At 34.5% G+C, this 24,551-nt stretch overlaps 1 protein-coding gene across 1 annotated transcript in view; it reads right to left on the reverse strand.

Moving 5' to 3' along the window:
• The window catches only part of CADM2 (cell adhesion molecule 2), a 294,605-nt gene that overhangs the window by 112,760 nt on the left and 157,294 nt on the right, over window positions 1-24,551 (reverse strand). Inside the window, exon 7 of the mRNA XM_040265860.1 lies at window positions 8,294-8,472. Within this exon, the coding sequence (XP_040121794.1) occupies window positions 8,294-8,472 (179 nt within the window). The remainder of the gene's footprint in view (window positions 1-8,293; window positions 8,473-24,551) is intronic.

Raw genomic sequence — 24,551 nt, forward strand, 5'->3', positions numbered from 1 at the left:
TGCTTCTAAAAAGGAATACCAAAAATGTCCCCCACGGGCCATTGAATACTGCTTGAATTTGCTAATGCATTCAGGGAGAAGAGTTCTATACATTTTATAAAGCTATAATCTAGGCTTTTTTGCACATTAAAAAATCTAGAAAGCCTAAATGCCACAGGTATAATAATTTTGTTTGGCTTACCTTACTACAATCGACGGAAAAAATCATATATAAAGAGTGCAAGAGAAAATATTTTAAATGTTGAATTTGTTGGGTGGTGAAGTCTTTCATCCCTTCAGACAGGAATGAGGGTTTTCCTCATGGACAGTTTAGTCAGTGACCCACCTAGGTACCATAGACACATTTATTGATACTGCAGAGTGGTATATCTGAATGAATTTTTGTCTTGAAAAGTGAAACTTTGTTCACTTTATGTTCATCTTAAAGAGATGGAATTTAGCCTCAGCTCCATGTTGAGTATGCTTGCACAAATCCACCTTTCAAAAAGCTTTATAATGAAAGCAGTGCCCTTGATTCCACTATTTGATCCATTCCACTTCTCTCTGTAGAGTTCAACAGCATATTCATCCAGTCAGAGGTATGCCTTTCCCACAGGCATCACAGCTCTCCCTGCCTATTCATGTCCAGAGATGCTATGCTTTATCTCAGCGATTAAAGAAGGTACTGTTTTAAGAGTCATCCGACTAGTTTACTGTCTGGAAACTCTCAACTGAAGATGAGAGCAGCAACCACAGGGCTCTTCCATTAGGGCACTGTTTGTTGTTCCATATGGATGTCTTTTTCTACCCTTTGCTTCCTACACTGTATATTTTTCCATCTATACTTCTAAAGAAAACTTCTCCAAAGGAAAATGCTCATTATGAGCACACAGAATTAATTTACCAACTGGCAGGTCTGTTTCTATATGAGGAAACAGATTTTAGCTGAATCCTTTCTGAATGTTTGCTAGGCTGTACATCTGTCCATAATCCAGTCTTCTCTTTCCTGCTCCCCACCCACTCATCTGAGCTCAAAGATTCACTCTCTTCCTTTCATTCAGATCTGTATCACCTTTCCTAACAGCACAGTTAAGTTTAAAAAAAAAAATCGTGCAGATTCTCAATGTTTCTAAATGTTTGTTGCTGGATAATTATATCAGTAAATGTAGGTGTGACTGCCGAATTTTTAGTCTAGCTACATATTTACTATGAAGAACTGAGGTGCATTTTAATTTTAATTTATGAGAATTCTTATTAACTCTCAAAACATTGATAATCATAGCAGGAATATGTGAAGCATAAGACTAGGAAAGTATGTACACTTGCTCAGTTCTAAACTAAGCTAAGCTAAGTCACTTCAGTCGTGTCCGACTCTGTGCAACCCCATAGACAGCAGCCCACCAGGCTCCCCCGTCCCTGGGATTCTCCAGGCAAAAACACTAGAGTGGGTTGCCATTTCCTTCTCCAATGCATGGAATTGAAAAGTGAAAGTGAAGTCACTCAGTCGTGTCCGACCCTCAGCGACCCCATGGACTGCAGCCCACCAGGCTCCTCCATCCATGGGATTTTCCAGGCAGGAGTACTGGAGTGGGGTGCCATTGCCTTCTCAGAGTAAGACAAATTGAAAAACAAATTTAAGATATTACTTTATAGTAGTCCTAATCTGTTTCATAATTAGTACTGCATGCATCTATATATGTATTATTTATTTTGCTAACTTTAGGATCACATACTAATAATGTTTAAGCAATTGAATATATACTTTGCACATTTTTTAAATATTTGAAGGAGATAACAGATGGCTTGGAAATGTTTGTTAAAGTGAAAGAAAGGCTACACTCCATGACTCAATTTGTCTCTCTCCCATGATAAGCAAATTGACTAAAAGGAAGAATTAGCACCTAAAATGGGAAGTGAACTTGCATTTACCTATAGTCTCTGAAAGAAACAGAATCTAAATAAACAACATAGCTTCAAAGTTTGTCTTGATGCAAAAATCTGCAAAATCTTGGTGTACAACTTTCTGTCTCTCTGCATTTCTGACATTTATTATTAACAATAAAAGCAGAGTGAAAGGAAAATAGCATTGATTTTTTTAAGTTGTAAAGGCATATTTATTAGCTTGATGCCTTTCACTAAACCAAAACACACAGATATTTCTAGCAGTAATATTCTGTCTTACTATAAAAATTAAAAACTTGAAACATTTTGTTATAATTGTTCTTACTAGCTAATGATAAAATGTGATGTATCTTATTCTATATATGTGTTATTCTGAGGTAAATTATCCTGGAAACAAACAAAAATCAATATCACATTTTTCACCAGTATTTATTTCAATAGATACATGAACAAATATGTAAAACAAATTGTAACTGTCGAGTGATGTTTTAGGGATACAAAGCCAGCAACTGTCAGTAAACTGGTTGAGATTACATAAAAAAGCTTTTTACACTATTTCACTTTCTACTATGATAATAATACTAGTTATGGAGAGTTTTACTTGTCATAAAGATGAAATTTGCTAGAGAAAGCAAAATACATATATAGAGAGAAAACTAAAAATGTGGGAAAGTGCAAGGTGAGCAATTTTGCTCAAAATAAGAATAGCAAGAGTTAAGATAATGAAGAAGTAATGAATTGTTATAAAAGTTTATTTACATAAGTCGATAAACAATGAAGTCATGGAACAAAAACAGTGGCAAAATAGTTTTAAATTTCATATGAGAGTAACTATGGTAATGTGAAAAGTAAATTCAAAGACAGATGGGGAACATCATGCAAAACTTCTGGAATAGCACATCTCAACTCTGCCATGACTATATGAGACAGCATTGAGTTGGGTCCCAGGTAGAGTGGGTTCTCCACTGAAACTCAAAGTGGAATCCCTGTTACAGTGTGAATCCCCTCTACAGTGTGGACCTGCCATAGTTAGTGCAGCTACTGGTGGAAGAAGAAATAAGTTACTCATGTTTTTTTTTTGTTTTTCCTACTTATATTACTGTATTTCTTCCAGAATTCTGGGAAGGGTTTTGAGACTAGAGATGATAGTAAAAGAGTTCCAACATCTCTGTCCATCTTTCATTTGTATGCTAAGATGTTGGTTATGCATTTCTCTAGCATGAATGTGAAGGGAGGTCAAAGGCACTGGAATAATTAAGGAGGAAGAAGTTTAGGACTGGGAAGGATGTGGTAATTTGTGTTTTTCACTCCTCAGAGATATTCGTTCAAACTGTTCCAGGAACTGCATATTTCTGACACTTTCAAAAGAATATTTTTAAATCAGTGGATGACAAATAAATATAAGAATTTAAATTGCTTCCAAGCATAAAATAAGACTGGTATCAGACCAATTGCAATTCTTGACAGCCGTTCTTTATGTGATGAATAGATATCATCTATGATCTCTGTATCTATACAAAAAGATGCAGGTCTGGGTAGTCTCTCTTTGAGGAAAGAATATTTTATCTATACTTTCTGAATTTGATGTTGCATCAGAGGAACAAGAGTAATTATAACTTCTACTCTGCTCTCTCTATATTACTAATTTGCTGTAGTGTTGATGTTTTTATGATCTTCTCTATTGCTTAGTTAATAAGAATATAGGATTTCCTCATTCTTTAATAGAGATAATTTAATTTATGCTCTGGGTACCACTCAGGGAAGATAATGGATGGTAAACTGTATACAACTCTTGGGTAAATTTTATACCAGAGGATTGGATTGAGATTGCCTTTGGTATCATAAGACTACTCAGTCAGTCAGTCAGTTCAGCTGCTCAGTTGTGTCCAACTCTTTGCAACCCCATGGACTGCAGCATGCCAGGCCCCCTGTCCATCAGCAACTTCTGGAGCTAACTCAAACTCATGTCCATTGAGTTGGTGATGCCATCCAATCATCTCATCCTCTGTCATCCCCTACTCCTCCTGCCTTCAATCTTTCCCAGCATCAGGGTCTTTTCCAGTGAGTCAGTTTTTCACATCAGGTGGCCAAAGGATTGGCGTTTCAGCTTCAACATCAGTCCTTCCAATGAATATTCAGGACTGATTTCCTTTAGGATGGACTCATTGGATCTCCTTGCAGTCCAAGGACTCTCAAGAGTCTTCTCCAACACCACAGTTCAAAAGCATCAATTCTTCAGTGCTCAGCTTTCTTTATAGTCCAACTCTCATATACATACATGACTACTGGAAAAACCATAGCTTTGACCAGATGGACATTTTTCAGCAAAGTAATGTCTCTGCTTTTTAATAAGCTATTTAGGTTGATCATAGCTTTTCTTCCAAGGAACAAGTGTCTTTTAATTTCATGGCTGCAGTAACCATTTGCAGGGATTTTGGAGCCCCCCAAAAATAAAGTTGGTCATTGTTTCCATGGTTTCCCCATCTACTTGCCATGAAGTGATGGGACCAGATGGCATGATCTTAGTTTTCTGAATGTTGAGTTTTAAGCCGCATTCCTCTTTCACTTTCCTCTTTCACTTTCATCAAGAGGTTCTTCAGTTCCTTTCACTTTCTGCCATAAGGGTAGTATCATCTGAGTATCTGAGGTTACTGATATTTCTCCTGGCAATCTTGATTCCAGCCTGGGCTTCAATCAGTCTGGTATTTCTCATGATGTACTCCGCATATAAATTAAATAAACAGGGTGACAATATATAGCCTTGACGTATTCATTTCCCAGTTTGGAACCAGTATGTTGTTCCATGTTCGGTTCTAACTGTTGCTTCTTGACCTGCATACAGATTTCTCAGGAGGCAGGTAAGGTGGTCTGTTATTCCCACCTCTTGAATTTTCCACACACAGTTTGTTGTGATCTACACACTCAAAGGCTTTGGGGTAATCAACGAAGCAGAAGTAGATGTTTTCTGTAATTCTCTTGCTTTTTGGGATCCAGTGGATGTTGGCAATTTGATTTCTGGTTACACTAGCAATATTATAATAGTAAAACTCTGATTTATTATATCTATGTTACTGACACTGGTAGGCGCTTCTATTTATGTTGTATGCCATTTGTTTATGAATAATCCAAGAGTATTGTTACTTTTTTTTATTATTATTAATTCCAGACACTTGGGCCATGTTGTCACAAACCCTGACATTTACACTATTGTATATTCATCCTCCTAGAGCTCTTTGATTTTTGTACTATATTTACTTGAATGCTTATTTTCCATGTTTAAAGTCCTTGAGTGCTATTCACTTTTGCTCCTATAGTGCATTTGCATTCAGTGGATAAATGTTAAATATTTATTTGGTTAATGAAGGAATATTTCTGTTGATCTGAGTTCTTCAAGTAGCAAGAACAGCAACAGAACAACATACCATTAATATGGGACCATTAATATGGGAGTAATTAACCATTCAAAAGAAATAAATAGCATGATAACAAAACAATATGAGACTAACTTCAATATTTTTACATAGCAGCAGAAAACACAAAACTATTGTGGTCACAGGAATTAATAGTATAACAATGGCTAGCAATTTAACAGATTAATGTTTCCACTGCTGAGCTTGTTAATGAAAAATGCTATTTTTTTTTCCTAATGGGATCTCTAGAGTACAAATGTTTTGAAAGTGCAATGTTTTATCTTACAGATATTTATATACTGAATTTTGTTAGGCCTTTCACTGAGAATGAGATTCAGACTGGTAGTTTCAAATTACTGTCTGTAGTTCTAATGCTTTAATTTCCAAAGGGGTCATTATAAGGAGTGAAGGGGGTGGGGACCCTCCAGCGTTGACACAAAATGTCAGTGCTGTTAACGATTAAATGTGAAAACATTTAAATAATCCTCTTGCACTGACATCCAAAGAATAAAACCTATTAGGATGGCATCTAGATAGCAGATGATTTCACAGCAAAGTGCTCCGACCTTCATCAAGTTAAGAATCAATAGAACTTAGGTAACTGTGGTAGAGTCAAAGATGGTCTCAGCTCATGAAAGGCCCTTCTGTGCTAGAGCTATATTAAATTATCACAGCTAATGCAAAATCAAACGTGGTGTAAAAGATAAAAGGGTAAAGTTCTCACAAACGATCACTTATCACTCCATTCCGAAAGGCATACAGCATTCATTATAGATCGAAATGCCACTCAAATTTCATCATTTAGTCAGGTTTTGAAACAGCCAAACCATGAATAGAAGAGAGTAGCTTTTTATATTTATACAACCAGTGACTAATGAGGCATTATACCCTGTGTACAAAGGAGAGAAAAAAAACAAAACTTTATTTTGTAATGAACCCAATTGGAGCCCTTTTAAAACACAGTGTAATGTGGTTTCACTGTTTCATCGAGCCTCTCATTACTTGTGTCAATAATCCTAGGTAAACCAGTGTTGAACTTCACAGCATTTATCTAGCAGCATGAATAGCACTAATCTATGGGGTGCTTTTTATGAACTGTAGTTCAAAAAGCAAAGCCAAAAATGACTTCTTACAAAGTGCTCAGAGAAATATTTATTAGAAATATGTCAACTGCCAACTACCTAAAAGTAGCTTGGCTCTTTAGGAAATCATACTGTTGGCTAGCTTGCAAACACTGAGAAAACATGAATTTTTCCCCATTTGAATTACTTAAAAAAAATGAATGACATTTTTTAATCAAAGTATATTATTTCTTCTGTCACTTCCCTTCTAATTGTCTATATTTTATGTCATATTGTTTTCGACAATGTGACATACTATGCAACATGCCCCAAGTTTCCCAAAAATTGTTAAGTGAATCAAGCACTTAAAGTTGAGGGTGAATCAGACTTCACTTCCATGACTGTAGTATCTAAACCTCCAGGTCAGCATGAACTGTAAGTGACTCCTGGATCCTGCTCTAAGGATCTAACTTGACACACTCAGGGTTGTTATATTCTCTCTGGCAGTGAGCCTGGCAGGGTTTGTCTACAGGGGGTTACCACATTTAATTCCAATTTATCAGTCTAACTTGATCAGGCTGAACTTTCCCCAAAACTGAAATTTGCACAGTTCATGAGATACCATAAATTACTCTCTCAGCTCTACTGTTTTCAAGATGTTTATATGTGGAAAGTCTATTCAGCACAAGCCGTTGTTTACCTTCAAGAGCAAATTGTTGCTAAGAACTGAGAAATGGTAGACACTAAAGCAATTTGAAAATAAGAAAGTTTTGTAAATTGATTTAATATATTATTGAGGCCTGTATCATAACAACATAAGTATCTTTGGAAAAGCAAACAGGGTTATTTTTCCCCTAAAATTAAATCACTTTACAAAGAATTGGAACTTATGGCCCAAATTTTTCTTTTTGGAAAGTTATAGAATTAATCCATGTTTCTTACAGTTATTTTATACTTATATTCATGAGTAACGTTTCAAATAACTGTACTCTGTAACTTCTAAGATCCATTAGATTTATTACAGCTTTGTATAGATTTTACACAATACTCATTCAAATACTGTAATATTATGTAGAACATATTAGTCTTAGGAAATGTTGTCTTGGTGAAATATATGAGAAAAATCTTATATTCTATAATGTTTTTTTTTCTATTTGAGATTCACATTATACCATGTAAATAAACTCTGAGAAGTCTTGAAATAAAAAAAAAATGACTGACTTCATTTATTATAATATTTACCAATTTCATAAAAGTTCATCTTCATAACAATATGTTAAAGCTACTTCATGAACAATCTGTCCTGACTTTTGGAGTTTACAGAAAATAGAAATTCTCTCTAATCTTGGGAATTGGCATGTCTTTTTGCCATTTTGTTATATTTACTCAAAATATGAGACTAATGAGAGGAGAAAAAAATGTTCGTGGGTGTTTTAATTATTATGCATAAGAAATTAGTGCAGTTATCATTAGTACTGTATAGCTCTGTCTTTGCTGCCTCTCGTTGACATACTATCATTCTTTGTAAAACTACTAATAGTGATTATAAAATATATTTTTATGATAATTCTACCAAAATTAACTTAAGGACAGTTTTCATGATTCTGATTTATAATTAAAAGCATTTATTTGTAAAGCATAAAGAAAACCATTAATATGACTTACTAGTCACCATCAAATAATACACAGTATATTTGCAATTAAAAAATCATTTACAAAACAGCTTTTTATTTCCTAATATATGCTTTAATTTTATTTTATTATTTAATTTGAAACATATTAATTGTGAATTTTTGAGATATTTACACTTATGAGAAGTTCTTCTGAAAGAAAATGAAAACCTGTTTAAATTTTTTTATTATTCTAAAGATTTTGATAAATTTTAGCAGTTTTTCAGGTCATTCATTCTGACACGTATAATAATGTCAAAAGGGTACTCACCATGTACAATGAGAACGTACTCTGCACTGCTTTGGCCAATAGTATTTGTAGCTTCACATCGATATGTACCATTATCCGTTTTGTTGAGGAAAAGAATGTTTAGCTCCCTACCACTCACAACCATTCGGTCAGGATCTGGTAATTCTCCACCATCCTTTGTCCACAAAACAGGTTCTGGCCTATTGGATTTAAACATACATATAGATAAAAAAAAAAAAAAGAAAAAATATATATACATGAAATGTTACATATTGTGTGACTCAAATAAATCAAACAGTTTATCTTTACCACCCATTTTGTGGATAGCAATGTGCTTGCTAATTTCTGTTCTGTGCTGTACTTAGTCACTCAGTCGTGTTGACTCTTTGTGACCCAATGGACTGTGGCACACCAGGCTCCTGTGTGCATGGGGATTTTCCAGGCAAGAACACTGGAGTGGGTTGCCATGCTCTTCTCCAGGGGATCTTCCCAATCCAGGGATAGAACCCAGGTGTCCCACGTTGCAGGCAGATTCTTTACCATCTGAGCCACCAGGGAAACCCTGCTAACTTCTATAGGACACCAAAAGAACCATAATACACTCACTCAGAAGATTTGAGATATAACAATTATAATTTAATTCTTTTCTCCTTAACGAAGGAGACGTGTATTAAGGAACTAATTAGTAGAGTCATTAGAGTAGTCACCAATAGACAACAGGTCCTGGGACCAGATTCTGTGGCTAAATGGTTCATACCTACTGGCTTCTGGAAGACTGTCTTTGGGCTATTGGAGCAGCCTTCCACAGAAATCCTGGAATTATGCCTTTGCATTTGGGGCCGCCATAATGGCACAACTTTGCCTGAAACCACCTGAAACTTCTCCCTCTTACCTTTCTAGGGATGTTTTCTCATCTAGATGTTTTCTCATCTCCCTAGAGGCTTTTTTCCTGAAATTTCTCTTTTTATTTCCCTTAGTTTTATTGAGATATAATTGACACATAACATTAAACTAGTTTAAAGTGCACAGAATAATGATTTGATATATATATAAATGTTGAAATGTGATTGCCATAGTAAATTTACTTAATACCCATCACCTCACATAGTTATATTTTTTTTCTTTTGATGAGAACTTTTAAGATCTACTCTCTTAATACCTTTTATGATCAAATATTATTAATTATGGCCAGCATACTATACATTATATCCTCAGAACTTATCTTATAATTGGAATTTTGTACCTTTAAACCATCTTCACCCATTTCCCCTACCCCTACTCCTGCCTCCAGCCACTTTTATTCAACATTGTACTGGGATTCCTAGCCATAGCACTTAAGCAGGAAAATAAATAAAAGACAACCAAGTTGAAAATGAAGAAGTAAAACTGTCTTCATTTGAAGATGACATGAGAACATATATCAGAGAAGGAAATGTAACCCACTCCAGTATTCTTGCCTGGAGAATCCCATGCACAGAGGAGTCTGGTGGGCTATAGTACATGGGGTCAAAAGACTTAGACATGACTTAGCAACTAAACACAGGAAACTCTAATAATTCCACTGAAAGAACTGCTAAAACTAATAAATGAATTTAAAGTTACAAGATACAAAATTAATATACAAAAATCAATTAAATTTATAAACACTATCAATGAAACATTGGAAACAGAAATTAAGAAAACAACCTATTTTACAATTGCATCAAAAAGAATAAAATACTTACAAAGAAAACCTGACCAAGAAAGTGAAAGATCTGTACACTGCAAACTATAAGATATGAATGAAAGAAACTGAAGAGGACAAATAAATAGAAAAATAATCTGTGTTCATAGATTGAAAGAATTAATATTAAAAGTCCACAGTCCCCTAAGCAATCTGCAAATTTAATGTTATCTTTATCAAAGTTCTAATGGCAACTTTTCATATAAAAATGACAATCCTAAAATATGTACGGAAAAACAAAAAGCCCCAAATAGGCAAGTAATCTTGAAAAAGGGGAAAAAAGCTAGAGGTTTCACACTTCCTGATTTCAAATGATATTTCAAAGATATAGTAATTAAAACAGTATGATATTGGCAAAAATACAGACCCATAGATCAACGGAATAGAAAACTCAAAAATAAACTCACACATATGTGGTCATTTAATTTTTTACAAAGGAAGCAGGAATATACTATGCAAAAAGGGCAGTCTCTTCAGTAAATGGGGCTGGAAAAACTGAATAGCCACATGCAAAAAAATAAAACTGGGCCTCTGTTTTACATCATAAAAGTCAACTCAAAATGTGTTAAACACTTGAATGTAAAACTGGAAACCTAAAACAGGAAAAAAGCTCCTTTATATTGATCTTGGTGATGATTTTTCTTGGATTTAATACCAAAAGCAAGGGCAACAAAAATAAAAAATAAACATATAGGAACACTTTAAATTAAAAAGCTTCAGCATAGCAAAAGAAACCACTTAAAAAATGAAAAGCAAACTATGGAAAGAGGGAAGTTATTTGCAACTATTGTGTGTAGGTAAATAAGATAAAGAGTAAATATTCAAAATAAAGAAATAACTTACACAAGTCAATAACAAAAAATGACCTGATTGAAAATAGAGAATCGGGAGAGATTTTTCCAAAGAAAACATACGAATGGACAACAGATACATGAAGAAATGTGCATTATCATTAATAACCAGGGAAATACAAATCAAAGCCTGAAGGAGATAACACATCTACTAGAATGGCTATCTTCATAAAGACAAGAAATAATAACTGTTGAGGAGGATATGGGAAAAGGAAACCCTCCTACATCGTTAGTGGGAATATAAATTGGTGCAGCCACTATAAAAAATAGTAAGGTGGTTCCTCAGGGGCTTCCCTGGTGGTTCATTGGTAAAGAATCTGCCTGCCAATGCAGGAGATGTGGGTTCAGTCCCTGGTCAGAAAGATCTCCTGGGGAAGGAAGTGGCAAACCACTCTAGTATTCTTGCCTGGGAAATCTCGGGTACAGAGGAGCCTGGTGGGCTATAGTTTATGGAACTGAAAAAGAAGATGGACAACACTTAGTGACTAAGCAACAACACAGGAGATTCATCAAAAAATTAAAGATAGAGCTACCATATGATCCACTGATTCTATTTGTTGGTATACATCCAAAGGAAAAGAAATCACTATTTTAAAGAGTTATCTGTACTCATATTCATTTTAGCACAATTCACAATAGCTGAGTCATAGACCCAACTGAACTATCCACTGACAAATGAATGAATAAAGAAATTACAGGAGGCAGGGAGGCCCCTAAGTGCAAAATAAAAGATACTTGAGTAGTTACAAAAAGAAAGAAAATAAATTACAAATGTAATGGAATATTATTCAGTCATTCATAAAGAAATAAATTCTGACCCTTGTAACGATATGGATGAAACTTAAGGGCATTATGCTAAGTGAAAAAGTCAGAGAGAGAAAGACAGCTAATATATGACTTCATTTATGTGTGGAATCTAAAAAACCTGAGCTCATAGAAATGGACAGTTCTCCTTTAATCAAATACTTGCAAAGAATTCTCAAAACCTGCTTTTGGGAAGAAAGGATAAATGAATCATGAATCTCTGTCTTCAAAGATTTCATTCTTACATAATTACTAATCATAGAAATAATTATTAGTATCTATCACTGTGTTTGATAATGGTAGTTATCCTAATTACTTAATGTAGTTTCTATAATCCTCATAAGAACAAAGTTTTTAAAAATTGTAATGCAGATATTAATATAGAACATTAGAGATGCACTCAAACCCTGGTCTGACTGCACAATCAATGCTTTGTCCACTATCCCTTGTATTCTAACATGATGAATATTTTCCTAGTTCTTCTGTGTTAAAATTTCAACTTTAAACATGATTTTATCTTACCATTGGAAATTATTTTCAAAAAAGCTTTAATTATTTATTTTGGTGAAAAACTGAACTTCTGTTTTGTTGTTGCAAATATATTTATTAATAGAACATAGGTCTTGATAGTGGTGCCTATGACCCTGGCAGCTTTTCTAAGATTAAGAATATTTTTTTATTCTGCAAACTTTCACAAAAAAGACAAAAGTTGTAAAACAATTAATAATAAATATTGTAAATTTTATCAAAATAAGCAGATCAGCAATGTGATGAAAAATCACTTACTCTATTAGTAAAAACTTGTTCTCCAAAAATGTTAGAATAATACACTAATTTATGTCATCATCCAGTTATATAGATAACTTATTCTGATAGCATCTTTAATAAAAGTCAAACCTTAATACTTTTCAACTTTCTTCATATATCCCACATTTTATTGTTGCTGTTTTAATTTACTAATTCTTATTTTAAAACTAATGGACGAGATAATCTTGAACCATTCTCATCCTTAACATTCTTTGAAGAAAAAAGCTGGCACAATAAAATTATGACTTACTGCATATAACAAATAATTAAAACTGTGTCCTTTCTACAAAGCCACATAAGACCACCATTAAAATAATGGTTACATTAAGGATAATTTGAATTTTAGAAAATTAATCTTTAAAATACTGCTCAACAGAACTATTTTATATTAAGCGGCAATGTTTTCTTAATGTATAAGTTGGGATTTTTAAACACACTGATAATTGTATACACATACCTATTCATTTCCATAAATAAATTATACTCCCCAAATCCAGACTGTCATAATTTTTTCTCTGTTAATGTTTGTAAGCTTGAAGTCACATCTAAAACATATCAGCCTGTAAATTTGTAATTAAATTTAGATATATATTTTAAATTTGTGTAGAAAATAAAGATCTAGAAAAATTATTCATTGTTACTATTTAAAAATTTTCTTCTAAAAAAGATAATTCTCCCTTTTAAGAAATAATGAACAAACACCTGGACAAATAGTTCCAGGAGATTCTAGCAGTATAAGTCACTACTGACACCGAACATTGCAGGATTCTCCATCATACCCTGTATCATAAATCTTCAAGGTGGCAAAAAAAAGTTAACACCATAAAATGAAATTTTAACAAAATGGAGGTTACAGTTTATGCATCAATTAAAAATAGCCTACACATATTTGAATTAGTACTTAAAATTCTCAAGCTACTTAATATCACATAAAAATATTAAGTGATTTAGCAAGTCTTGATACAATTTGTGTTTCATCTTAATAAAAAGGACCCCTAGGCTTTCTCTAATTGGAACCTAGAAATGATTGAGTTTCTTGCTGCAAAGGAATAAAAATCTTCCCTGCTGTTCAGGCGACCAAAGGAGATCATTTAAAAAGTGGTTCCAGTCTATAGTTACTCTGGGATAAGGCTGAGAAAGAATAGGAGCCAGACACCAGGAGTCACAGGACGGTGACAGAGCATCAGGCATCAGATAACACTGTGTAACTCCACATGCATAACCCCACAGCTAGAATATTAACATCCTCAATCTGGAGAGTTGCCCCTTTCAAAGCAATTAACTTTCAATTAAAAGTTGAAATTTTTCATATGAGATAAAATTAGAACTATGTTCTGTCTACCAAATCTATAAGGCTGAAAAGATGTTTGTTTTTCTTCTACCCCCTAAAGATAGCTGTGTAGCAGTTTCTTCCTAGGGCAAGAAGAAAAACAGCAAGAAAATTAATTTTTTTAAAAGGGAACCAAATATGATTGTATATTTACTATATTGTATTCTAAAGTCTTATAACTTGCTTTTACCTCAACAGACTTTAAAAAAATCTTTTATTAATTCACTATTTTGTTTTGTAGATATTTAAGATTGCCGGGAGAAATATCAATTACCTCAGATATGCAGATGACACCACTCTTATGGCAGAAAGTGAAGAGGAACGAAAAAGCCTCTTGCTGAAAGTGAAAGAGGAGAGTGAAAAAGTTGGCTTAAAGCTCAACATTCAGAAAACTAAGATCATGGCATCAGGTCCCATCACTTCATAGGAAATAGATGGGGAAACGGTGGAAACAATGTCAGACTTTATTTTTATGGGCTCCAAAATCACTGCAGATGGTGATTGCAGTCATGAAATTAAAAGACGCTTACTCCTTGGAAGGAAAGTTATGACCAACCGAGATAGCATATTAAAAAGCAGAGACATTACTTTGCCAACAAAGGTCCTTCTAGTCAAGACTATGGTTTTTCCAATGGTCATGTATGGATGTGAGAGTTGGACTGTGAAGAAAACTGAGTGACGAAGAATTGATGCTTTTGAACTGCGGTGTTGGAGAAGACTCTTGAGAGTCCCTTGGACTGCAAGGAGATCCAACCAGTCCATCCTAAAGGAGACCAGTCCTGGGTGTTCATTGGAAAGACTGATGCGGAGGCTGAAACTCCAGTACTTTGGCCACCTGATGCAAAGGGTTGACTCACTGGAAAAGACCCTGATGCTGGGAGGGATTGGGGGCAGGAGGAGAAGGGGACGACAGAGGATGAGATGGCTGGATGGCATCACCGACTCAATGCACATGAGTTTGGGTGAACTCCGGGAGTTGGTGATGGACAGGGAGGTCTAGCGTGCTGCGATTCATGGGGTTGCAAAGAGTCGGACACGACTGAGGGACTGAACTGAACTGAACTGAATAGGAGAATCTCATATCTTTAACAATTCCTTATTTATAAATTAGTGTTGGAAGGAATTGCCACAACTTTCTCAGACTACTGGTTTATTTAAAATTTTACCTTGATATAAACATGATTACTAATATCCACCCAAAGTCTTGAGATAGTCATTCAGATATTTATTCTGTAAAGTTATGCCACAGTAACAATCCCTCTAACTTTCCCAACAGTATATGAACTCATTCACTCCCTAGGCATTGATGAGAATATCTGTTGCTGAGACTACTGATGAGTTTTGCCTTCAAAGCTGTCATTTTTCCCTTTAATGCTCAAGAAGAATAAAGAATAAGCAGTTCAGTTATAGAAATACCTGTTCCACAATACAGATCTTCTAAGGAAAGAATTTTAATATCCTTACAAATTTGGACAGAGGGTGGAGTCTTCCTTGGTAACTCAGTGGTAAAGAGTCTGCGGGCCAGTGCAGGAGACATGGGTTCAATTTCTGATCCAGGAAGATTCCGTATACCATCGAGCAGAGCAGCTAAACACCCTGCACCACGACTATTATGCTTGTTCTCTAGAGCCCAGGAGCCACAACTACTGAGCCCATGTGCCACAACTTCTGAAGTCTGTGCACCCTAAACCCCATGTCCTGTGACGAGGGGGGGGTCCCACACATTGCAACTAAAAGGTGATTCTCTGCAATCACCACAACTAGAGAAAGCCCATGCAGTAAGGAAGACCCAGTAAAATAAAAACAAACATTTAAAAAGCGGATAGTAGTAAAATATCTTCCGATTTTGGAATGGATATATGCTCTGGTGTCTTCTTTTTCCCTAATGGCTACATCCCCCTTGAATTCTGCAGTGACTTTTCCTCCAAAAGCACAGTGCATGTTGGGTTCTAATTTTAAAATTAATCCTATGAAAATTAACTTACTTTTTCTAGATGAAAGTAAAAACAAACAAACAAAAAGTCACTGTAATAGCATTCAAGTAAATGTCTTGTTCTAGTTCAAAGAAAAGGAAAGAAGTTACAGACTATAATTACATATATCTTGTACTTCCTTTAATATAAGACAAAACTATGAATGCATAGTTAATAACTTGGGACCTTATGCACTTTTATGGCACATGAAGATGACTGATGCTTTTATTTCAGTTTAGAAATTCCATAGGTGGCAGTAAATGTGATTGAAGTTTCCATAATCTGGATTTTATTTTTAACCCTCTAATTCTTATCATATTTTTACCCTAATGAAAAAGAAGATAGTGAGAGTTATATAAACATCTTGATTTTTTTTTCTGCTTTAAATAAACTTTTTAGTCAAGAAATTATACCAGGGAGTCTTTATCAAAACCATAGCATTCATGCTATCAAATTTTTAGAGAACTGGAAGGAGAGAAATTAAATGCAAATTAATCAACAAGTGGGTTCAAAATTGGGTTCAAGTTTAGAATTTTAATTTTATTGGGTTCCTATTAGGAGTATTCTGAGAAAAATCTAGCCCAGATAATCTCTGTTGGGTACATGGAGATTACATTCATAAACCACAGTCAAACTATGTCAACCAAGTGAAGAGAAAAACAAAAAGAAAATAGGAAAACAGAAACTGGGGTTGCTTCCTCCTTTTTTAAAATTTAAAATATAAACACAAAGGAAGTTCAAGGAGTAGCCTTTCTTGAAGCTGTGAAACTAATTCAAGCTGTAATTTTATAATGAGTCTTAGTTTTAGGCAAAGGACATGGTAAATAACCTAAGAGACTGAAAAGGATTACTTTGGAGTTATTCATTATGTTGATCATTTCAAAGTTAAAGATACATAAAGAGTTATTTTGTTACTGAGGATCAAACAAGGTATTTCTGACAAAGTTTGTAAGTAACTTTTTATATTTATTCAAAGGCATATTCTTAATTATTGTAAAATATAGATCTAGGCCTTTGGAGAATACATCAAGCTGTGATTTTTCCTCAGATTTGATTGTTATGCAACTTAATCATAATGAAATGTGTTTTCTTTTTTTTTCCTGATATTGATTTTATACTTTTCATGGGAGCAATTCTTAAAACACCAAATAACTTTTACTATTAGCCAACTTAACTTTGAATGTTTTACTTGTCACAATTGAGGTTTATTTAAAAACATAATCGATTAAACACTTATGTGTCTGTCTTCATAGATATGGTTTTGCTTAAGGCAAAACAAAACTTCAGACATGCTTATAGTAATCTTCAATGAGTCTTGAAGGGTTTAATTACCAGAAAATATCCTATTCTTACACTTACATCCTAACATAAATGAATATTTTTGTTGCTGTTAATTTAAATTTGCCTACATATTTTTGACTAGTTACTTGATAAGTTTGCACAATTATTATCTAATAAGGATCCATAAACAAATCAGTGCAAGTTTTGAACCAGGAATTATGAGGGATATAAGGAAAATAAAATAATATCTGTTCTCTATGATTTATATTTTAGTAGTTTATATAAGATATATATAATCAAGCATAATATTTGGCAGGTTATAGTAAGTGGCATAAATGAGTTATAAAACATAATAAAGGTTCATCATATCTGTATTAACAGCACTGTACTGCAACAGGCTTTATGAAAGATATAACTCTTGATTCATGTCTTAAATTATAGCAGGATTTTAAGTGTTAAAAATGGAAGATGCCAACTCAAGAGCAGTCAGAATCCTAGTTAGGATATTTGCCTTCCAGGGGCCATATTGTTGAAGAGATGCATTTAAATATCGTGAATTCCAGGAAAGATTATAGAGTTAATAGGTGATACTGTTATACACTAAGATAGCAAATTAAGAAAAGGAAAATTAAAAGTGCTTGATGTAATGACTGAGTTGGAAGTAATAAAATCAAAAGCCAAGATGTAAGTTGATATTAAGGAATAGGATCAAATATGTTAAGAAGCTTAGTCCAAGACACAGTTAATATGATACAAAACTAAACATGAAAAAGTATTATTTTAGTATTAGACCAGAAGACTGATGGTGCTGCTAATATGAGAGACAAAATGAAATGTGGTAGAGAAAATTCTGATCATAAACAGGAGGGTGAAAAAAGCAAAGAAACAGAAAAGTTTGGAATAGAAATGTGCAGGTTAAAAACACAATACATTTAGAATGGTACATTAGTTAGCCTGGCACTCAACCCTGGCTTTGGGTATCATGTGGAAAAATCCAGATATTCATTAAAAATAAAAATACTTTGTTAAGGCTTTTAAGAAGTAAATATTTCTGATAGGAGATATCTATGTTATCAAATAATATATCTGATAAAATTATTAATTTCTTTAAATATACCAGTGTGAAAAATCAGAAAAAGAAAAATTCAGTGCCGAGCCAGTATACAGAGTTCTGAAGATAGAAAACAAAGTTTACATGATTTTGGAATAATAATAAAAGAAAACACCTAATAATAGGATAAAATAGGAGAGCCCTTGGGAAAATAAACATAACTTTTTGGAACCAGAAAATATATGGTGTAAATGAAAAGACGTTTGAGGAATCAGTGAACTAAAATGGACTGGAAAGGGTGAATTTAATTCAGATGACCATTATACCTACCACTGTGGGTAAGAATCCCTTAGAAGAAATGGAGTAGCCCTCAAAGTCAACAGAAGAGTCCAAAATGCAGTACTTGGGTGCAATCTCATAAATGACAGAATGAGCTCTGTTCATTTCCAAGGCAAACCATGCAATATAAGAGAAATCCAAATCTATGCCCCAACCACTAATGCTGAAGAAGCTGAAGTTGTATAGTTCTATGAAGACTTACAAGCCTTTCTAGAACTAACACCCAAAAAAGATGTCCTTTTCATTAAAGGAGACTGGAAAGCAAAAGTAGGAAGTCAAGAGACGCCTGGAGTAACAGGCAAGTTTGGCCTAGGAGTACAAAATGAATCAGGGCAAAGGCTAACATAATTTTGCCAAGAGAACACACTGGTCATAGCAAACACCCTCTTCCAACAGCACAAGAGATGACTTTACACATGGACATCACCAGAGGGTCAATACTGAATTCTGATTGATTATATTTTTTGCAGCTGAAGATGGAGAAGCTCTATACAGTCAGAAAAAATAAGACCAGGAGCTGACTGTGGCTCAGATGATGAATGCTTTATTGCAAAATCAGACTTAAATTGAAGAAAGTAGAGAAAACCATTAGACCAATCAGGTATGACCTAAATCAAATCCCTTACAGTTATACAGTGGAAGTGAGAAATAGATTCAAGGGATCAGATTTGATAGACAGAGTGCCTGAAGAACTACAGAAAGAGGTTCCTGACATTATACAGGAGGCGATGATCAAAAGCATCCTCAAGAAAAAGAAACGCAAAAAGGTAAAATGGTTGTCTGAGGAGGCCTTACAAATAGCTGACAAGAGAAGAGAAGCTAACAGCAAATGAGAAAAGGAAGGATATATCCATCTGAATGCAGAGTCCCAAAGAATATCAAAGAGAGATAAGAAAGCCTTCCTCAATGATCAATGCAAAGAAATAGAGGAAAACAATAGAATAAGAAACACTAGAGATCTCTTCAAGAAAATTATACATACCAAGGAAGCATTTCATGCAAAGATGGGCACAATAAAGGACAGAAACAGAATGGATCTAACAGAAGCCAAAGACATTAAGAGAAGGTGGCAAGAATACACAGAAGAACTATACAAAAAAGATGTTAATGACCCAGATAACCACGATGGTGTGATCACTCCCCTAGAGCCAGATATCCAGGAGTCTGATGTTAAGTGGGCTTTAGGGAGCATCACTGAAAACAAATTTAGTGGAGGTGATGGAATTTCAGCTGAGCTATTTCAAGACCTAAAAGATAATGCTATTAAAGTGCTGCACTCAATATGTCAGCAAATTTGAAAAACTCAGCAGTGGCCACAGGACTGGAAAAGATCAGTTTTCATTCCAATCCCAAAGAAAGGCAATGCCAAAGAATGCTCAAACTACTCCACAATTGCACTCATTTCACATGCCAGCAAAGTAATACTCAAAATTCTCCAAGCCAAGATTCAACATTATGTGAACCATGAACTTCCAGATGTTCAAGCTGGATTTAGAAAAGGGAGAGGAACCAGAGATCAAATTGCTGACATCCAGTCAATCATCAAAAAAGCAAGAGAGTTCCAGAAACATCTATCTCTGCTTTAATGACTCTGCCAAAGCCTTTGACTGCGTAGATCACAACAAACTGGAAAATTCCTAAGGAGATGAGAATGCCAGACCACCTGACCTGCCTCCTGAGAAAGCTGTATGCAGGTCAAGAAGCAACAGTTAGAACCAGACATGCTACAATGGATTGGTTTCAAATGGGGAAAGGAGTATGTCGAGGTTGTATATAGTCACCTGACTTATTTAACTTATATGCAGAATATATCATGTGAAACGCTGGGCTGGATCTAGCACAAGCTGGAATCAAGATTGCCAGGAGAAACAGCAATAACCTTAGATATGCAGATGACACCACGCTTACGGCAGAATGCAAAGAGGAACTGAAGAGCTTCCTGATGAAAGTGAAAGAGGAGTGAAAAAGCTGACTTACAACTCAACATTCAAAAAACTAAGATCATGGCATCCAGTCACATCATTTCATGACAAATAGATGGGAAAACAATGAAAACAGTGACAGACTTTATTTGGGTGGGGGGAGGCTCCAAAATCATTGCAGATGGTGATCGTAGCCATGAAATTAAAAGACGCCTGCTCCTTAGGAAAAAAGCTATGACCAACCTAGACAGCATATTAAAAAGCATAGACTTGACTTTGCCAACAAAGGTCCATCTAGTCAAAGCTATGATTTTTCCAGTAGTCATTTATGGATGTGAGAGTTGGACCATAAAGAAAGCTGAGTGCCAAAGAACTGATGCTTTTAAACTGTGGTGTTGGAGAAGACTCTTGAGAGTCCCTTGGACTGCAGGGAGATCTAACCAGTCAATCCTCAAGGAAATCAATCCTGAATATTCATTGGAAGGACTGATGCTAAAGCTGAAGCTCCAATACTTTGGCCACATGATGCCAAGAACCGGCTCATTGGAAAAACCCTGATTCTGGGAAAGATTGAAGGCAGGGGAAGGGGCTGACAGAGAATGAGATGGTTGGCTGCTATCACCGACTTCATGGACATGAGTTTGAACAAGCTCTGGGAGTTGGTGGTGGACAGGGCAGCCTGGTATTCTGCAGTCCATGGGGTCTCAAAGAGTCAGACACAACTAAGCAACTAAACAACTGAATGAAAAGAGAAGAGAAACTCTCTTCATGGAGACTAATCTGTATCATAACAACAATTCTAGTCCTAAATAGGAAAAAAAATAACAATGCAAGACCGCCCAACTAATCAACTAAATGACAAACTAGCAAAACAAACCAGATTGGAAACAAGCACTTACAGCAGAAAGGAAAAGCTGATGATTTCATTTGTTATTTTGTTGTTTAGTCATTAAGTCCTGGCTGACTCTTTGTGAACACATGGACTGCATCCTGCCAGGCTCCTTTGTCCATGGAATTTTCCACCCATGAATACTAGGGTGGGTTGCTATTTCCTTTTTGAGGGTATCTTCCTGGCCCAAGGATGGAACCTGGGTCTCTTACATCTCCTGCTTTGGCAAGAGGATTCTTTATCTCTAGCACCATATGAGAAAAGCTAAATTCAATGCTAGAAGAAAGTTAAGAAATGCATATCTATCCAGCAATAAGGGAATGAGAAATTGGACATTTGAGCATAGGGCAGGACTGGAGATTTTTATAGAGAGATTGGAGCCAAGCAAGTGTCCAAGCTGAGGAAAGAACACAAAAGAGCAGATTTACCAGATACATTATAATACTTTTATTTAGGAAATGAGAAAAGAGAGAATGAAATCCAGTATGTCTGAGAGAAGTCAAAAGAAACTAATACCATAAGAATGAAAAAGAATTTCTTTAAATATTCATTGACCTACATACTTATATTTAAATCACATCCAATATCTTGACCTCTCAGTTCCCCAAACTTCTCATCTCCAATAATCTTTTGTTAGCACTACTCATCCATAACCTCTCACTAAACTTTGTCATTATCATTCCTTCACTTCCTTATTTATTTCAGTTTTTTTCAATCTCAACCTCCCATCTTTTCAGCTCACTATTCAGCTCATCATCATTCCAATCCCTTGCTAATTTTACCTCTGTCTTTCATTAGTATTATTATGCTATTAATACTTTTTTTCCTTTCCCATCCATGGTAGCTAACTGGTTAATTATCAGCCCTAATGAACCCAACTTTTCTATCTTCTCTGTCAGAACATCTAAACTAATTGAAAAAAAAAAAAAGAATGAGAAGGTGAATGGCTTGTTTTAAAAATACTGTTCTTGAAATTATCATGGAAGAATGCACACGAAGAGCAATGAAAGGCGATTTTAAAGAAAAATAGATTTCATTACTGGGTCTTTGAGAATTTCATGACTAAAAAAATAGTTTTGTTTTTTTTGATAGGTGGAAATATGCCTCAAGAATTATCATAAATGATTAAAATATGATTATATCTACACATTTCTGCCTTTTCTAACTCTTTAACATAATATTTTAAATATTTATTTTTTCAAAATGTATATTTTGATACAGCTGGTATCATCAACTGTTAAGTTGGCTCTGTCCTAACATTTCAAATATTTGGGGCTGGATTAGTACAGTAAGCGAAGAGGGGAAAAAATGAAAAAAAAAAGACTTGAAATTACACAGTTAAAGAAAATTCTTTAACTGCTTCTCCTTAAAATATGTAAATTTCCATTGTACTTCTAGCTTGTTGAAGTTATTTGCATCTCATTTAATAAATATGTCCTTGTGTATTTGTGTGTGTGTGAGAGAGAGAGAGAGAGGGAGAAAGAGTAAAAGGGTTCTGTAGCTTTCTTCTTCATTGGTCTCTACTCTCCTAATTTCAGACATCTCTGGGTGTGTTCCTCAATCTCTTGCTATATCCTTGCTATAACCCTTAATTCTTGCTCAGAATAAACATGATATTTCCCATAGTTGAAAAATTCTTTTCTATGAAAAGCAATTTTTTCCCTTCTATTGCAGTTTGAGAATCCCAGTGATTCCTGTTGAAAGGATCAACAATGAAGTCCCCTCTCAAATACCATCATCAGTACTTCTGCCTGATAGGGTCAAAGGTGTTTAATGCAGTGATGAATGAAGTTGGTTTGAAGCAGAAAATCCAGCCTGCTTGTTTCATTAAATTGCAAGTTGAAAGTCTGATTCTGAATGTATCTACTCATGTAAATTCTGGAAATCAATGATTATACTAGTATAGTGTCAAGTAGGAGGAGTATCATTACATTAAAGATTCAATGTAGATGGGACAATATCATCAATGTTAACTTCATCGTTAGACTTAAAATCTCAAGAGAAAATATAAAATGGATTTCTTCCATCCTGATTAATCTGAGCACATGCTACTTAATTCTGATTTTTTAAGGTACTTCTTGCCTACAAGTTTAGAGGCTTGCAGTAGAAATAGAAAATAACCTATATGCAAGAGGTAAGTGCTCTTTAGACAACTTGAAAATAATGGCATTTTTTTAGAGTGCCTGTGAAATCCTGGACCACTTTTTACTGATAAGGTAGTGTTCACTGATAATTATTGTAACACTTTTGAGAAACAGAGAATTCACAGTATAAACTGTATAATTCCAGACAATTTGTGGCACAACAAATAAAAGATTATCCCCAGAAAAGATAAGATTGCTATGATCCTGAAGAAGTGACAGATTTTAGCACTGAAGGAAAAATATTCAAAATTGTGACAAATGCTTAAGCTAATCTCTCAAGGACTTTGTGCTAAAGCAAAACAATTACCAATCCCTTATCTACACTTAACATTTTTTCCCCCACTTTGGTAAACACAGAATATTAATTCCTGGTTAAAAGATCAAGAAATCTTAAGTAAACATTCATTCCCTCATCCAAACAATAATAAGCCCCTCTGTATATGTATATTAAGCTTAAAATCACTATGATATTTTTTTAATATTTTCTTAAGAAAATATTCAATGTCTTTGAAAATTAGTAATTCCTAGAAACTTCCTTTGACTAAGACAGACTTTGGAACATTTTCATGTTTAAATCAAGAACTTATGAGTCTGAGTTTCTCAGAATCTGTCACTTTCTCAACCTGTGTACATTATAAAATCAATTTGATACCATATGAAATGTATCTATAAGCATTCTATTCAGTCAGATGTATGAAAATCATTCAGATTAAAGGGCATGTTGCAATAAGAGGGTCCTATTTTTCATATAAGAGTTACTTTACAATCCATTACTTTCACTACTATAAAATTGTGTTAATTAACCTTATAAGATCTAATACTTATGTTAAACACTGTGTCACCATTACAGAACTGCTTCTGCTCCATGACTTATTTCTTTGCTAATATTAAAACCAATGGTCTTGGAAAAGTAAAAGTGCACACCATTTATCTGGTAACTGGGGAATTAAATCCTCCATGTAAGTAAATGCTGGAGATAATTGAAATTTAAGATGAAAACATTTGCAAGTATATTTTAATCATTTGAATGAAATCCTTCTCAAAGGATGAAATTTTTCTGCATTATTAATCACAACATACTTAGTGCCATTCAGTTGGTTTTTTGGAGCTAAGATCTCTTCAGTTAGAACACACATTTTTGTGTACTGATAGTTTTAGAGGAGCT

The sequence above is a fragment of the Oryx dammah genome, unplaced genomic scaffold, assembly GCF_014754425.2.
Source record: "Oryx dammah isolate SB20612 unplaced genomic scaffold, SCBI_Odam_1.1 HiC_scaffold_2, whole genome shotgun sequence".
NCBI lineage: Eukaryota > Metazoa > Chordata > Mammalia > Artiodactyla > Bovidae > Oryx > Oryx dammah.